Here is a 17,117-nt window from a genome sequence, read left to right as displayed (position 1 = left end):
AGATATATATGTAGCCTCCTTCACTCCTTTCCATCTCAGATCAAACAGCACAGTATCTGTGAGACCTCTTCTGAATACCCTAAATAAAACAGCAATACCTTGCCCTTCTTACACTCTTGCTTGCAAGTCTTGTGATTTACCACTGCACATCTCCCAGGCCACACCTTCTCCCACATTCTGACACTTCCACCCCTTCATGCTGATTCACTATTCCACGAGTGCTTATTACTATGTGACATACAACTTACCCATGGCTTAGTGTTTGTCTTCCTCTAGAAGGATATAAACCCAGAGAAAGATGACTTTTCTGCTTTATTTCCATCACACCAATTAGTGCCTGTAGATTTCAAGTCTTCAGCTACATTTTGTCTTTTTTTTTTAACCAGACCATTATTCAACTCTGGCTTATGGTGGTGCAGAGGATTGAACCTGAGATTCCGGGAGCCTCAGGCATAAGAGTCTTTTTGCATAACTATTATGCTATCTTCTTCCCCACCCTCAACTACATTTTATGACTGATGTGTACACTTAACCAGGTGTGCCACTGCTTATGGTCAAATCACTACCATCTCTGCCTTCACGGTCATATTACTTTTTTTCTTTTTCTGTGTCAAATCTCCCTATATCTCTTTCTTTTTAAAGTTTTTATATTTATTTTTCCTTTTGTTGCCCTTGTTTTTTATTCTTGTTGTAGTTATTACTATTGTTATTGATGATGTCGTTAGATAGGACAGAAAGAATTGGAGGGAGGAGGGGAAGACAGAGGGGGAGAGAAAGATAGACACCTGCAGACCTGCTTCACCACCTGTGAAAAGGAGTATAAATATTACTGTAAACCCCATCAATTTGATGTGATCTGGGGCCCATAATTAGCTTAGGAGCCTATGTGACCTCTGCATCCCTGTAGATCTGAGCTCACATTCTGTGGTCATGAGTAGGAACATTCCAAGCTGCCCCACTATCGACCCATCTTCCTCAGGTGTAGCACAGAGTATATGCCTCCTTCAGAGGATGGAACATTCTCTACCATTGTTGATCCAAGTTGAGGGCAAGGTCCTATGGGGGGGCCCACAAAGGGGTCTTTTTTGTTTTTCCTGTAACAATGGAGAAAAGGATTTATTTGAGGTCTAGGCCCATCAAAAGACACTAATTTTTAAAATACTTTTAGATAGAGATAGAGAGCAATTGAGAGGGATGGGAGAAGTAAAGAGAGACACCTGTAGCACTGCTTCACTGCTTCTGAGGTTTCCCCCTTCAGGTGGGAACTGGGGACTTGAACTGGAGTCCTTGCACATTGTGCTATGTGCACGCTACCAGATGTTCCACTGCCTGGCACCCTTTTTTTTGTTTTAACCAGAGCACTATTCATTTCTGGCTTATGGTGGTTTCATGGACATGAAAGTCTGTTGTTATGTAAGCTGCTGTGCTAGACAGCCCCACCTCCATGTCAAGAGTCTTAATCTCATCTGCAAAATCTTCTTTTCTTTTGCCATATAGGATTAGAACTTTTTTTTTGGGGGGAGGGTCTGATGTCATTCAGCCTTCTGGTGTCTGGTAATTAAGTAATTTATTCTAATCTCTGACTAAATCAATTATATTTTTGGCTTAGGCTTTTTCAGACTGATTTTATTTTGTTATAACAGTAAATACCCAGAGTAAACCACTTCTTCACATGGCAGGTGTTCACATGGGTACATGGCACATGTGTCAATATATATTACCTTAACTTGGTTCTTACCCAATGTGGGAAAAGTCCAGTCTACCTGTCATCTTTGATCAATTAGTGACTTTAATTTAATCACTAAAGTCACACGTGGAGGGAATGGAGGTTTCAGCAATAGAAGTCAGATCTGTCTACCTTCAGGGAGTGCGTGCATTCCCTTCAGCAGGACTTTTCAACCTCAGCACTACTTTGGGCCTGGTTTTGGGTTGTATTGATATAGGATGCTAATAGCATCCCTGGGCTCTAACCACTAGGTGGCAGTAGTACCCTCAAGTAGTGGTAACCCAGACTATCCTTAGAAATTGCCAAGTGTCTCCTGGGAAGCAAAAACTGGGAACTTCTACCTTCCATTTTGCTGCCCTACAGCTAGCTGATGGTGACACAAAAAGGGGCCATCTCAGCTGAGGTTGAAACTCAGATGTCTCACAGAGCAAGTAAGAGGCTTTGTGCACGGAGGCAGAGATTACTAGTTCTGAACTTATTTCTACATTTTGGTAGTCCTAATGAAAAATCTTCAATGGGCATATGGTTGTCAGAATAAAGACTACATTTCCCAGCCCTCTTGCAGCTAGGTGTGACCATGTGATCACATTCCAGTCAATTAAAGGTAAAGCAAGCAAATTCCTGGCTGCATCTTTGAAGGGGAGGGCCATATTACTTCTTCCTGGTCTTGCTGCCTTAGATCAAGGAATCTATCTTCCTGGTCTCTATCCCAGAGAGTGCCCTATTTTGCCTGGCTTAGATTCAATGAGAGAAATCAACTTTTCTTTTTCTTTCTTGTTTGAAGCCACTATTATATATGAATTTAGGTTGCCAAACCTGCATTCTAACTATTATAACCACTGAAGCCAACCTCAGTAAGGAGATAATGCAGGAAAGGGGGAGAGTGGAATATCAATGGATGGTCACAGGTGATCTGGCTGGGTGACCTCAGAGACACTCAGGGAAACGTTGGACAGCCCAGAAAGGGCTGAAGCAGGAACAACAGTCTTGAGGAGAGATCCCAGCAAGGACCTGAAGGAAAAGAGAGCCTGAACAGGTTGAGAAGAGGGAAGAAGACACATCAGTCTGGTAACAAATGAAGAGTTTCACTAGGTGGATGGGTCCAGGAGTCCAGCATCAGACTTGGGACATATGGAGACTAGAGATGCAGGAGCCACGACTCCTCATAGGCTCAGAGCACACAGTCTGGAGGTGACATCTTACCCAGGTCCCATTTCCTATTCTAAGATGAGCTCGGCTGTGTTGGGCCTGGTATCTTGAGGTTTTCTTGCCCAGGACTCTTTCGGTAGGCAGCCAGGACCAGCAAGACTGCACCCAAGGTCACTGCCTTCAGTACAAGGATCACAAGAATAAGAGTAGACAGGAATCCTGGAGGTACAAAAGGGAGACCTCAGGAAGGACCCCAGCTGATTTCCCAATAGCCCAGATGTAAGGACTCCTGTGGGTGAAGTTAGGCCCAGCTGTAATATAATGGGGGCCACATCAATGCTACAGTGAGGGAGGAGATTAAATATCTTTCCTCCTTATGTCTCCAGGCCCAAAGATTCTTGCCCAATAGGCAGCCATCTGTGCTTTTTCTCATCCTATAGCCTCTCTGACCTCTGATGATTTTAGCAAACTGCTCTCACCAATTGCTCACTTACTGAAACTGGACCCTGAGCTAAGCTCTTCCTAGTTGCCTAAATAGTCCTCAAATTATTTTGTAAAGTAGGCTAACAGTCCAATCTGTTTAAATGAGGAGACAGAACCAGAGTGGAGATGATGCCTGCTCAAGGTGTCAGAGAAGTGACCAGGTGGTCTGGGTCCCAAGAATGGCTGGTGCAAGGCTGCATAGAAGGGAGGCCAACCTGACCATCTCTATCCATATATACATATACATATATATACATATATATATACATATATATATATACTTATTTGTTTATTTTCCCTTTTTTATTTATTGGGTAGGGACAGAGAGAAATTAAGAGAGGAGGGCGAGATAGTGAGGGAGAGAAACAGAGAGACACCTGCAGCCCTGCTTCACCACTTGTGAAGCTTTCCCCCTGCAGGTGGGGACCAGGGACTTGAACCTGTATCCTTGCGCACTGTAATGTGTGTACTTAACCAGGTGTGCCACAGCCTGGCCCCGCCCTTGTTGTTTTTTATTGTTGTTGTAGTTATCATTGTTGTTACTGATGTCATCGTTGTTAGGTAGGACAGAGAGAAATGGAGAGAGGAGGGGAAGGCAGAGAGGGGGAGAGAAAGATAGATACTTGCAGACCTCCTTCACTGCCTGTGAAGCGACTCCCCTGCAGGTGGGGGGCCGGAAGCTCGAACCGGGATCCTTACTCCGGTCCTTGCACTTTGCTCTATGTGCGCTTAATCCGCTGCACTACTGACTGACCCCTTTCTTTTCCTTTCTTTTTTAAAATATATATTTTATTTTATATTTATTTATTTTCCCTTTTGTTGCCTTTGTTGTTTTTTATTGTTGCTGTAGTTATTATTGATGTTGTTATTGTTGGATAGGACAGAGAGAAATGGAGAGAGGAGGGGAAGACAGAGAGGGGGAGAGAAAGACAGACACCTGCAGACCTGCTTCACCGCCTGTGAAGCGACTCCCCTGCAGGTGGGGAGGCGGGGGCTTGAACTGGGATCCTTACACCAGTCCTTGCACTTTGCACCACCTGCGCTTAACCCGCCGTGCTACTGCCTGACTCCCTCTTTTCTTTTTTTAAACAAACTTTCTTTTAAAAAAATTTATTTATTATTGTATAGAGACAGAGAAATTAAGATGGGAGGGAAAGACAGAGTGGGAAAGAGACAGAGATACACCTTCAGCCTTGCTTTACCATTTGTGAAGCTTTCCCCTTGCAGGTGAGGACCAGTAGCTTGAATCCAGATCCTTGCACACTGTAATGTGTGCACTTGAGCAGGTGTGCCACCGCCTGACTCCGACCATCTCTATCCTAACAGACCCTTCCACTTAAGGATTGCCCGAGAGCTAACAGGTGACATGATACACAGTGCTAGGCACTTGGCACATGGGATTTCACTGGAATCTACTCACAGCCTCTTGAGATAGAAGCTTTAATTATTCTCTCTCCACTCCCAAACCAGTTCACAGAGAAGGACACCAGTGAGTCGAAAAATAAACAAACTTCCCCACAACTACATAGTGAGAAAGGGGTCCAGTGTAGGAGAACTGGTTGCAAAGCCATGGCTTTTAGCACTGCCCTTCTGCACGGCTCCACAGAGAATCCTTATACTGAATCCCCTGGTGTGTTCTACCTCTCAAGCCAGATGACTGGCAGCAGTTTGTACTGGCTGCTAGAAAGTTTTGTTTTGTTTTTAATTTTTTTCTTTATTATATTTATTTATTTTCCCTTTTGTTGCCCTTGTTGTTTTCATTGTTGCTGTTGTTATTGATGTTGTCATTGTTGGATAGGACAGAGAGAAATGGAGAGAGGAGGGGAAGACAGAGAGGGGGAGAGAAAGATAGGCACCTGCAGACCTGCTTCACTGCCTATGAAGCGACTCCCCTGCAGGTGGGGAGCCGGGATCCTTACTCGGGTCCTTGCGCTTTGCGTCACTACTGCCCAACTCCCAGTTTCATTTCTTTACCTGAATTTTAACATGGTTCTTTGGGTTCTGGTTCTCATGGATGTAATCCTGGGAATGTTCACGGTGGTAGATGGGTCCTAGAGGTATGGCACTACTTTTTTCCCACATGGCACTACTTCTTTCCCAAGGACAAGTCATCTTTGTCTCTACTTAGCTATCAGCTGCCAATAGGTATACTCACCTGAGAAGGATATCCTGGTTACTTGGTGGCTGGCAAATTCTGTTTCTTCAGGAAACATGAGCTTTTCTGCAAGAGAGAGAGAAATCATCTCACATCCCCTAGTCCTTCTGTCTTGCCATTTTCTGAGCCCCACACCAGGAATTGAAGTCAGCATGATAAGTCTGCCAGGCCCTGGGATGAGGTCTAGAATTCAAATCCTGTTACTATGAAGGACCAATTAGAAGGGCTCAAGCATTTCTAGGGTAGGACAATATCTGATTTATTTTGATGCCTGTAGAATCTAGTAACATGCAGTGTAGTCAAAAGGCATGTAATGTTTGTTGAACCATTGATGCAAAGTTCTGTGGAGCCTAGAATGGGGAGAAATTCATCCTATCTGAGAAAAGGATGTGTCACAGAGAGGGCTAATTGTGCTGGACTTTGAAGGATGAGTAGGAGTTCTCCAGGAGAAAAGGAAACAGTATTCCAGACATAGGGAAGAGCTTATATAAAGGCATGAAGGCTGAGGAGACCTGCTGTGTTTGGGGCTTAGTAAAAGTTCCTTGTGGACCATTTTCCCCACTCCCCAACATCTCTCAGACCAGCTGTCTTACCTTTCACTTTCAACCTGGTGCCCTGTCCAGATAAGTACTGCTTGTTGGGTCTCCTCTGAAACTTTGCACAATAGTAGGTGCCTGTAAACTCAGTGGAAACACCTTTCAGAAGGATGCTGAAATCACTGCTGGTGGTCTGGACTGCTGTCACATTGGGATGGGAAATGCCTCCAAAGTTGTAAATGGCTTCCCGGCTCAGACCAGCCCCTCGAAACCACCTGATGGGTCCTGGGGGGCCATCTCCAAGCACTGTGCAGTTCAGGGAGACAGTGTCTCCAGCATCTGCCAACACCAGTTCCTGGGGCTGGATGATCCAGAGGTCTGGCACTGGATCCCCAACTCCTGAAGCCAAAACAGAGTCTTTGTTATTAATTGTACTCATTTCCTCCTTTACATCTTGCCTGCCTTTAGCTCTTCCCTAATTTCGTCACCCCTGATTATGCCTGAGTTGAGTCATTCAAGGAAGAAGTTTTCGGTACTTACTGGGTGTTGGTGTCAGCATTGGGAAAAAGGAAGCTCAGCAAGACCCACATGTGTCCAGCTCTGGAGCAGCTGTCATTCTGCAGGTGCAGCCCTGCCCCCTCCCAGGTCAGAAACCCAGAAGACTTGCAGGACCACAGAGGAACAATTGAAAGCATTCCTGAAATACTTGCTTCACATTAGAGTAAATCTCACAACACCAATGGTGTCCTCTCTATGTCAGCAACTCAGAATAGGTGTTTTTTTTTTTTCCCCTCCCAGAGTTATTGCTGGGGCTCAGTGCCTGTACTACAAATCCACTGCTCCTGGAGGCTATTTTTTCCCCTTTTGTTGCCCTTGTTGTTTATCACTGTTGGTGTTATTATTACTATCATCGTTGTTGGATAGGACAGAGAGAAATTGAGAAGGATGGGAAGACAGAGAGGGGCAGAGAAAGACAGACACCTGCAGGCCTGCTTCACCGCTTGTGAAGCGACCCCCCTCTGCAAGTGGGGAGCCAGGGGCTCGAACTGGGATCCTATGCCAGTCCTTGCGCTTTGCACCATGTGTGCTTAACCCGGTGCACTAATGCCTGGTCGCCCAACTCAGAATAGTTGTACAAACATCTGTTTTGTCTTTTTTTTTTCAATTCCAACTATTATTATTATTATTACTAGGCAGCTCACTGTTCAGCTCTGGCTTATGGAAGTGTTGGGGTCTGAGCCTGGGATGTCAGAGCCTTAGACACTAAAGTTTCATTATATTATCTCCTCAGCCTACAACCATTCTTTCATTCCGTCATCTGAACTGGTCCTTGAAGTAGGAACTCTGTTGGCTCTGTGAAAGCTAAGAACTTGAAGTATCTAGAGCTGGCATGACTGATACACACTCCATTAGGATGATACCCCAGAACTTTTAACATGAGTTGTTATTTAGGGAGTGCAGTGGATTAAATTACCAGCCTCATTTCTGAACTTCCTTCTGTCGGGCAGGCCCCCTGCTCTGCTCCATGTTGATGCTGTGGCCTATTTATATAATCATTGTTTTGCCTGAGACCTGCCCTGCCTGCAGGGTATTGGTTAGAGCCTTTGCAATAGCGGCTATGGAAGCTTTCTACCTCTGTGCTCTTTTCTTCACCCCCTCTCCTAGCCATTTCCTTTTCCCACTTGCCACTTCCGGTTAAAGATATATATAAAGGCGTTGTCTCTGATCAATAAAGGCATTGCATTGAATTTCCGCTCTGCCACAAGTTCCTGGTCTCTCTCTTGCATCGCTGAGTAAGCAGCAGCCCAGGTTGGCACTGGTCAAATTCTCTCCAATCCAGAGAGCACATGCCCGGGAAGAAACACCCTCACGCAACCCCAGCACCCCTCTGCTTGTAGGGTGCAGCCATAGTCTTATCATGTTCTCATCGTGGCAGGAATACTTGTGTCCTGACTTTGAGCTTAGTCATGTGACTTGCTGGAGCCAATGGGCAGTAGAGTAGATGCTTGAAATGTGCTTATGAACCACCTCCATGAGTTGTTCTAGGTAGCTGCTGACTTACTAGTCAGGGTCCTGGAGTGAGACAGGTGAAACAGAATGACTCCTACAACTTGTAAATGTGTGAGTGTGATATGCTAGTTGCAGATCAGTGAGGTTTTGATTATGTGGCAGGATTTATGGATAAGTGTCTGATGGAGGGAGACAGATCAGAGTAGAGGGGTCTGATACTCACCCTTCACCAGCACTGAGGTGCCCTCATCCAGCATCTCTTCTGGACTTTTGCTCAGGCCATCAAGCTCCATGCAGTGGTAGGTGCCAGCATGTTCCCTGGTGATGTTGTGGATATAGATGGAGTAGTCGCAAGTATGTGGCTCCAGTGTCCGATGGATCAAGGGTGTCACCCAGGGGAAGACACCATGTTTGAAGTTATAGATTTCTTGCTGGTGTTGATTGCTCACCTTGACCCATTTTATCATGCCATCAGTGCAGGAACCAAGCATTGTACACCTTAGTAGAAGAGTGTCACCTTCTGCCACCAGCATTGGTCCCTCGGGCTGTAGCACCTGCCACTGTTGCCCATTGCTTTGTTCAGAGGCTCCTGCAATAGAAGAAGGCCTCACACTAGGCAGGAAGAACCGAGGACATAGGAGATAAGCTTAACACAATCCAGTCACTGGCTAGCCAAGAACAAATATTCAGACACTTGAGCCTGTGTTGGAGAAGGAAGTGAAAGAGATGAGACAGTTGAATATACAGATAACACAACTACTAAATGGAGAACTGATAATTAATAGACAGCACTAACGTGCTCATGCTGCATCAGACACTGCTTGTATTCAATCACTTTTTCTTCTGTCACTGTGGGACTATGTGAAAGCTTGGTAGAGCTTAGCGAAAACTCCCCCCATCCTTAGATGGAGGTCTGGAAAAGACACCCCCTTGTTAGCCTCTCTCACAGAGATGAGCAAAGGTGAAAAAAGTCTCCCAGACTCAGTTTCCCCTTATTAGGCTCTCAAGCCCACAGAGATCTCACAGTTTCTCCCTGCTAGCAGCAGGCCACATGGCTGCCTGCTTTAAGGTTCATTCAAAGTTCACAGTCACCCCGAGTTCACATAATCACCTCACTTTTGATCACAAAGGAGAAAAGACTCTGTCAAACACCTCCTCGATACCACAGAGTGAAGTCCCCAAAACACTATTTCCTTATGTTCTTTGATATCTATCATTTACATCAATTCTTGTTTGTCTTCTCTCTATCTCACTCTACTGGTTTAACCCCTATGCTTCTCTCAAATGCCTTTAGATAATTAACCTGTTTGCATCATGGAGAATAATTGTCTTGACCTTTATGTATCTGCATCAATTCTTGTCATACCAGCCCCCTACCATAGGGGCAAGCTGACCTTTAAGAAACCTGTAATTTCTGACATATTTGAAAAATGTTCTTTGTTTGAATCTCTATTTAAACCCAAGCCCACCTTCCAATAAATGAATGTGTTTGTATCAGAATCCTCCCCAAGTCTCTTCTTTATCACATAGTCTCATGAGCTAGTGATAGAGCCTTGGTAAGCTTACCTTCCTGGCTGAGAGTCACCCCTCGTGAGCCCCAGCATACCACTCCTATGAGGGAGGCAGCATGATCCTCATCTAATAAAAGGAGACCAAGAGCCATCAAGCTAGGTAACTTTCCCAGATTTCCATCTTGTGGATGAATTTTGACCCTCCAAATTCATGTTATAAGGTCCCTAGCCACAGTATGACAGAATGACTGCATAAATAAGTTAAAATGGGATCAAGAGGGTGGATCCAAGTGCAATGACTGGTGTCCTTTTAAGAAGAGTAAGCCCCCAGACAATAAATTGGATCCATCTGCATATCAGATGCCAGGTTCTGGAAAACAACAACAACAACAACAACAACAAACAAAAAAACAACTAGTATAGTTATGGGCCTTTTGGAATATAACTAAACTAGACATACTAAGCTATCTACAAAATGGAGACCCCCAAATCTTCATCTGAAATATTCTAGCCTTTAGGTTCATGATTAGTCAACAATTTGACTTTATATGTTAACTCTTTTTTAAAAAAAATTATGTACTTGTTTATTTACTTTCCCTTTTGTTGCCCTTTTTTTTAGTGTTGTTGTAGTTATTTATTTATTTATTTTTAATAAAAAAATTAATATTTATTTTCCCTTTTGTTGCCCTTGTTTTTCATTGTTGTTATAGTTATTATAGTTGTTGTTATTTATATCGTTGTTGTTGGATAGGACAGAGAGAAGTGGAGAGGGGAAGAGAAAGACACCTGCAGACCTGCTTCACCACCTGTGACGCAACTCCCCTGAAGGTGGGGAGCCGGGGCTCGAACCGGGATCCTTACGCCCGTCCACCTGCGCTTAACCTGCTGTGCTACCGCCAGACTCCTGTTGTTGTAGTTATTATTGTTGTTGTTAATGATGTCGTCGTTGTTGGATAGGACAGAGAGAAATGGAGAGAGGAGGGGAAGACAGAGAGGGGGAGAGAAAGATAGGCACCTACAGACCTGCTTCACTGCCTATGAAGCGACTCCCCTGCAGGTGGGGAGTCGGGTGCTCCAACTGGGATCTTTATGCCAGTCCTCGCGCTTCACGCCTTGTGCGCTTAACCTGCGGTGCTACTGCCCAACTCTCATGTTAACTTTTCTTTCAGCCACCAGGTTCCAGATGCTAGCATGATGCCAACCGGACTTCCCTGGACAGACAACCCCATCAATGTGTCCTGGAGCCCTGCTTCCCTAGAGCCTCGCCTCACTAGGCAAAGAGAGAGACAGGCTGGGAGTATGGATAGACCGGTCAATGCCTATGTTCAGCAGGGAAGCAATCACAGAAGCCAGACCTTCCATTTTCTGCACTCCATAATGTCCCTTGGGTCTATACTCCTAGAGGGATAAAGAATAGGAAAGCTATCAGGGGAGGGGATGGGATACGAAGTTCTGGTGGTGGGAATTGTGTGGAGTTGTAGCTCTCTTATCCTATGGTTTTTGTCAGTGTTTCCTTTTTTATTAAAAAAAAAAATTATTTATTTATTTATTCCCTTTTGTTTCCCTTGTTGTTTTATTTTTGTAGTTATTATTGTTGTTGTTATTGTTGTCATTGTTGTTGGATAGGGAAGAGAGAAATGGAGAGAGGAGGGGAAGACAGAGATGGGGATAGAAAGATAGACACCTGCAGACCTGCTTCACCGCCTGTGAAGCGACTCCCCTGCAGGTGGGGAGCCGGGGGCTTGAACTGGGATCCTTACACTGGTCCTTGGGCTTAGTGCCACTTAACCCACTGTGCTACCGCCCGGCTCCCCAGTGTTTCCTTTTTATAAATAAAAATTTTTTAAAAAGGGTAAGTTATGTCACAGGCAGGCACAGAAGGAAGACCACATAAGATACATAGAAAAGATAAATCTGTAAGCTGAGGTGAGAGACTTCTTTCTGAAGAATCCAACCAACACAGAGTAGAATGAAAAGACAAGCCACTTGGAGTATAGATTGACCTGCCAACACCCACGTCTAGCAGAGAAACAATTACAGAAGCCAGAACTCCTACCTTCTGCACCCCCAAAACAGTTTTTAGAATATATTTTATATATTTATTTCTTTTAAAAAATTTTAAAATTAATTAATTTATTATTGGATAGAGACCGAGAGAAACTGAAAAGGGAGGAGGAGATAGAGAGGGAGAGAGACAGAGAGACACCTGCAGCCCTGCTTCACCACTCATGAAGCTTTCCCCATGCAGGTGGGGACCAGGGGCTTGAACCTGGATCCTTGTGCACTGTAATGTATGCGCTTAACCAGGTGCACCATTGCCTGGCCCCTGTAGGCAGTTTTTATGTTTCATGTTTAATTGAACATTGTGAAAGATGCTTTTTCACATTCACAGTTCAAGCACAGATACAGATTTATCTCAAAGTGGAAAAAAAAAAGTCTAAATATCCATAGACCCCCATAACATAGAAAATGTTTAGTTAAAGAATAGAAAAAAATGAGATTCTCTAGGGTTATCAATTCATGGGTTTCAATTAACCGATTTTTCCTAAATTAAAAGCAATGCTAGATGCTATACAACCACAGGAAAATATTGTCAATGTTTTAAACCAGAAAATTGTTTCTATTTCATGGAAAAAATGATGTTTTTGATGAGCAAGTAGTTGCTATCCCAAAACAGTTTTGATCCATACTGCCAGTGGGGGGAGAAGTGATAGGAGGAAGAGGTTAAGAGGGATCTGAACTTCAGCTCCATTAGGATCTGCAGGGTGAATGGATATTGGAAGTTGTGATATGTGCTTGGAGGGGAAGAGAGGACTGGGCCTGGAAGAGAAAGGAGGCAATTATGTACAAATGTAGACAGATATTTGTAGAGATGACAGTTAACCCATGTCTGCAACCTTAGGAGAACTGCTGTAGCTTGCAATGGAGGGACTGGGAATTCAGAACTCTGGTGGTGGGAACGTTATGGACTTACACACCCTGTTGACATGTAATTTTTTAAAAAATATTTATTTATTAATGAGAAAGAGAGAGAGAAACAACCAGACATCACTTTGGTATATGTGCTGCTGGGGCTGGAACTCAGGACCTCATGCTTGAGAGTCCACTGCTTTATCCGCTGTGCCACCTCCTGGGCCACATGGCATGTAATTTTGTAAACCAATATTAAATCTCTAGTAAAATTTAAAAAAAGATAAAAATGATAAAAAAGACAAGCCACAAAGCAGAAGAATGTTTTTCAAAAAAATATATCTGATAAAAGGTTTGTATAGAATATACAACAAACTCTTAGAGTGGGTAGATAGCATAGTGGTTATGCAAAAGACTTTCTTGCCTGAGATTCTGAGATGCCAGGTTCAGTACCCAGCAACCCCATATACCATTACTGAAAAGAAAACAAAGACAAAAACAGCTACTAAAAACCAACCCAAACCAAAACAAATAAACAAAAACCCATCCTGGGAGGTGTCACAGTGAGCATAGTGTGGACCCCTGGTGTCACATGTGCCAAAGTGCTATTTTGCTTTTCTTTTTTCTATCTCTTTCATAAATAAATCTTTGAAAAAAAAAAAAGCCTCTCAAAACTCAACAAGAAATACAGTTTAAAAATGCAAATTGACCTAGGCATATATCCAACAGACATGAAAACACTAGTTCAAATAGACATGCATTCCTATGTTCATAGTTGCATGATTCACAGTAGTCAAAGAATGGGAGCTGTCTAAATATCCATCACAAATGTTCACAGGTCCTTTATTTGTAATAGTCACAAACTGCAAACCAACCAAATGTCTGCCAACAGGTGAGTGGAAAAAACAAACTAGTTTATTCACATAATGGACAGAAATGAACAACTGATTTATTCAAGATGGATATATTTCACAATAATTGTGCTGAGTAAAAGAAGCCAGATATAAAGGTGTACCTACTGTCTGATCTTTGTTGTATAAAGTTCTAGAAAATATTGATTATGTAGAGTGATTGCAAGTAGATAAATAGATGACTAGTAGTAGAAAGGAATTTTTTGGTGGATAATGAATATGTCTATTATCCTGACTTAAAATAAGAGTATAGGTAATCATATATATGACAGAGACAGAGAGAAAGAGTGATTAAAGCTTCCCTCTAGTGTATGAGGTTCTGGGACTCAAACTTGGGGCCTCACACATGCAAGTCCTGTGTTCTATCTGCTAGGCCACCTCCCCACCACATCATTGCCTTGATTTGGGGGATCAATCAGCAAATGTGAAATGTTCCCACCCTCACCTCCAAAAGTTGTCAAGTTGAATAGGTTAAATACATATAGCTTATTGTATACTAGCTCCACCTCAATACAACTGTTTTAAAAAAGAAACAAACAAACAAAAAACAATGATGATGACAACAAAGCCAGAGTATGTGTGAAAAGGGAGGACTAGTGAGAAAGAGCTGTTGGGAGGAGGTGATGCCCCCTAAAGTCTCCTGACTTCTATTCTAGTTCGGATGAAGTCTGGGAAAGTGAAGCAGGGAGGAAACTGGAGCCCAGGAATAAGGCCCTACGCCCCTGCCACTGGCCTGAGCTTCTCCTTTCTAGAGTCTCTTTCCTGGATGTCACATGACTTTGAGAAATGTCCTGGGAGCTTTATTTTCACTTGTCTGTGGAACTGGGGAAGCCCCTTCCCTACAGCCCTGGGAATCTTACCTTTCTGTCTTCTCTCTGCATACCCTGCCCATCACGAGCCATTCTGAAAACCTAGCAGAGAATCAATACTTTCCAAAGATATTTTGAGTATATTTGAACTCCGAAGAGTTCTAGACATATGACTTCCTAGCATAGTGTCCAATACATAGTAGACATGCAAAAGCATCTGTAGAATGAGTGACTCAGAATTCAAACTTTTTAAAGTTTTTAAAAGAGATTTAAAAAATGAGTTATTAGTTGGATCGAGACAGAGAGAAATTGAGAGGGAAAAGGGAGATAGAGAGTGATAACTGCAGAGCTGCTTCACTGATTGTAAAGCTTCCCCCTTGCAGATAGGAACCAGGGTCTTGGACGAGGGTCCTTACACACTGTAATGTATGTGCTTAACCAGGTGCACCATCACCTGGTTCCTCAAAAAAGTTTTTTTTTTTAAATAATATGAAGCTCTGAGGAGTGAAATGGTTCCATAAGTCACAACCAGTGAACAAGGGAGCAACCAGGTATTATTTTCACCTGGGCCTGACCTCCCTCCAGGGCTTGTCCTCTGGGTGAATCCCTCTAAAGGATACAGAAGAAAGATGAACAGAATCTAGATCTCAGTAGCGCTTGGATCAGTGACCCAGATGGACAGGAGAAGGAATGATGAGTCCACTGAGAGTCAAACATGCTGCCAGAAGGATCACTGAGTTCTAAACCCGAAGACTCAGAAGGGAGGGGACCGCTGCTAGTGTGCATGATAGTGTACACCATTTATAAGGACTGTGGTTTGAATTCCCAGCCACCACATGGGAGAGTTTTCAGGCGGCAGCTTCATGAGAGATGGAGTGATGCTGTGGTCTCTCTCTGTCTCTTACCCTCTATCTAAGAGAAAGAAAATGCTGCCAGGAGAGCAGTGGGTCATGCAGGCATCAAAACCAAAGGGTAACCCTACTGGCAAAAGGAAACGGAACACAACGCACACACATACACACACACACACACACACCACACACACAGAGTCTTAGAAGTGAAGTTAGCTTGACCTCGACTTACAGGGAAAGTAAGAACAACAATGATGATGATAGCCAATAGTCATTTACTTTCTAGTGTTCTAGATGCCTACAGGTATTATCTCATTGAACCTTCCTAACAGAATCAGGAGGTAGGCCCTGTGATTAGCTGCACTGTAGGGAAGAAAAATGGAGGCTCTGAAAGAAGTTACATAAAGCAGTCACAGGCAGCAGTGAGGTTTGAGACCACTGCTTTGAGCTTTGTCACAGGTCACATCATTGCTGGCTCATGAGTTTGAGGTTTGTAAAGTCACACAGGCCCTTGTGTTTAGAAGGACCCCATGCTTGTGAAATGGTTGTCTGAGGTAGTCTCTTAAAATTCTTACTAGTTAGGGAGTCGAGTGGTAGCACAGCGGGTTAAGCTAGGCGTAAGGATCCTGGTTTGACCCCCCACCCCCGCTCCCCATCTGCAGAGGGGGTCACTTCACAGGCGGTGAAGCAGGTCTGCAGTCTACAGGTGTCTATCTTTCTCTTTCTCTCCCCCTCTCTGTCTTCCCCTCCTCTCCATTTCTCTCTGTCCTATCCAACAACAACGACATCACTAATAACTACAACAATAAAACAACAAGGGCATCAAAAGGGAATAAAAAAGGATTAAAAAAATTTAAAAAATTCTTACTTACTTTTCCAATAAAGGTCCTGAGTTTTGCTTCTCTACTAGGTCCCACAAATTATTTACCCAACTCTGGGCTGAGCCTCATTGTTGTTTTTTGCCTCCAGGGTTAACACTAGGGTTCGGTGCCTGCACTATGAATCCACTGCTCCTGGAAGACATTTTTCCATTTTTGTTGCCCTTGTTACTGCTGTTGTTGTTGTTGGATAGGACAGAGATAAATCAAGAAGGGAGGGGAAGACAGAGAGGGAAGCTTTCAGCTCCCTCAGCACCCCTTCTTAGGTATAGTCTTGGTGGGGTTGAGGCCCTCCAGAGTACCAGAGCTCCCTCTTAAGACCAGCCAGGGGTGGATCCTGTTCTGCTCCAGGTCTCACTCACCTGAGAGGACAAGGAGTAGCACCAGCAGCAGGAAGCAGGGAGGCAAGTGGGTCTGGCAGGTTGGAGTGGGCATTGTGAGGGGCACCTCCTATGATCCCCAACATTGGCTGCCTTTTTCTCTCTGGAGGGTGGTGGAGTCTGCTGTGAGGTCTTTCTCGGCAAGACTGCTTCTGCTTCTTGGGAGCTAGAATACTGGGGAAGCGTTTTCACTACTGTCAGACAAGTCTACTGGTGCAAGAGGAAGGAATTAACTATGTGTGTGTGGGGTGGGGTGGGGTTGGGGATGGGGAGGTTTCTGGCCTTCATGTCAGGCCAGTGATTCTTGTAACCACTCTTTCAAAACCTTACTGACCCCTTGCCACAGACCCTGTCCTTGGCACCTGGGAGGGAGGAGAGTATGGTTTTCACAGTATGTCCTTGATTCATCTTGCCTTTGGATCAAGTACTGATTGGGTCTGCCTTCCTGGCTATATGACCTTTCAAAGTTGCTTGCCATCTCTTGAGTCTGTTTCTTTACCTGGAAAACAAGGACAGTAGCTATCCCCTCCCAAGAAAGGTGGTGTGAGTACTATGAAATGTGTATGTGAGAGCTTGGCACAATGTAAATGTTACACATGCTAGGCATCACTATCACCACATGTAGGAAACAGAGGAGCCATATTTCCTTATGAAAGATATGTGTGGACCAGGGCAGGTGACTCAGCAGCAAAGCATAGGGACCTGCATAGTGTGTCCTTGCAAATGTGCAATTTCATTGCTCTGGGCTGTATTTTTTATTTAGGTAGAGGGACACATACACACACACACACACACACACACACACACA

General features: G+C 44.0%; 1 protein-coding gene across 1 annotated transcript; it reads right to left on the bottom strand.

Moving 5' to 3' along the window:
• Positions 1–1,610: 1,610 nt before the first annotated feature.
• On the bottom strand, positions 1,611–16,513 carry LOC103113521 (signal-regulatory protein beta-2). Its single transcript, XM_016188115.2, has 5 exons — positions 16,292–16,513; positions 8,283–8,648; positions 6,107–6,448; positions 5,514–5,579; positions 1,611–3,094 (listed from the first exon to the last, which is right to left on the bottom strand). The coding sequence occupies exons 1-5, from the start codon at positions 16,362–16,364 to the stop codon at positions 2,949–2,951; spliced, it is 993 nt and encodes a 330-aa protein (XP_016043601.2). The 5' UTR covers positions 16,365–16,513; the 3' UTR covers positions 1,611–2,948.
• Positions 16,514–17,117: the final 604 nt, after the last annotated feature.

Source organism: Erinaceus europaeus, chromosome 1, assembly GCF_950295315.1.
Source record: "Erinaceus europaeus chromosome 1, mEriEur2.1, whole genome shotgun sequence".
Classification (NCBI taxonomy): Eukaryota; Metazoa; Chordata; class Mammalia; order Eulipotyphla; family Erinaceidae; genus Erinaceus; species Erinaceus europaeus.
The sequence above is the reverse complement of the archived record's forward strand: the minus strand, read 5'-3'. Positions and strand labels throughout refer to the sequence as shown.

Coding starts and splice junctions, on each gene's coding strand:
- LOC103113521 (XM_016188115.2), bottom strand. CDS start 16,364: ATGCCCACTCCAACCTGCCAGACCCACTTGCCTCCCTGCTTCCTGCTG. Junction 8,649..16,291: donor GCTACTCCTTGTCCTCTCAG/GTGAGTGAGACC, acceptor CTTCTATTGCAG/GAGCCTCTGAACAAAGCAAT. Junction 3,095..5,513: donor AACCAGGATATCCTTCTCAG/GTGAGTATACCT, acceptor TTGTACCTCCAG/GATTCCTGTCTACTCTTATT.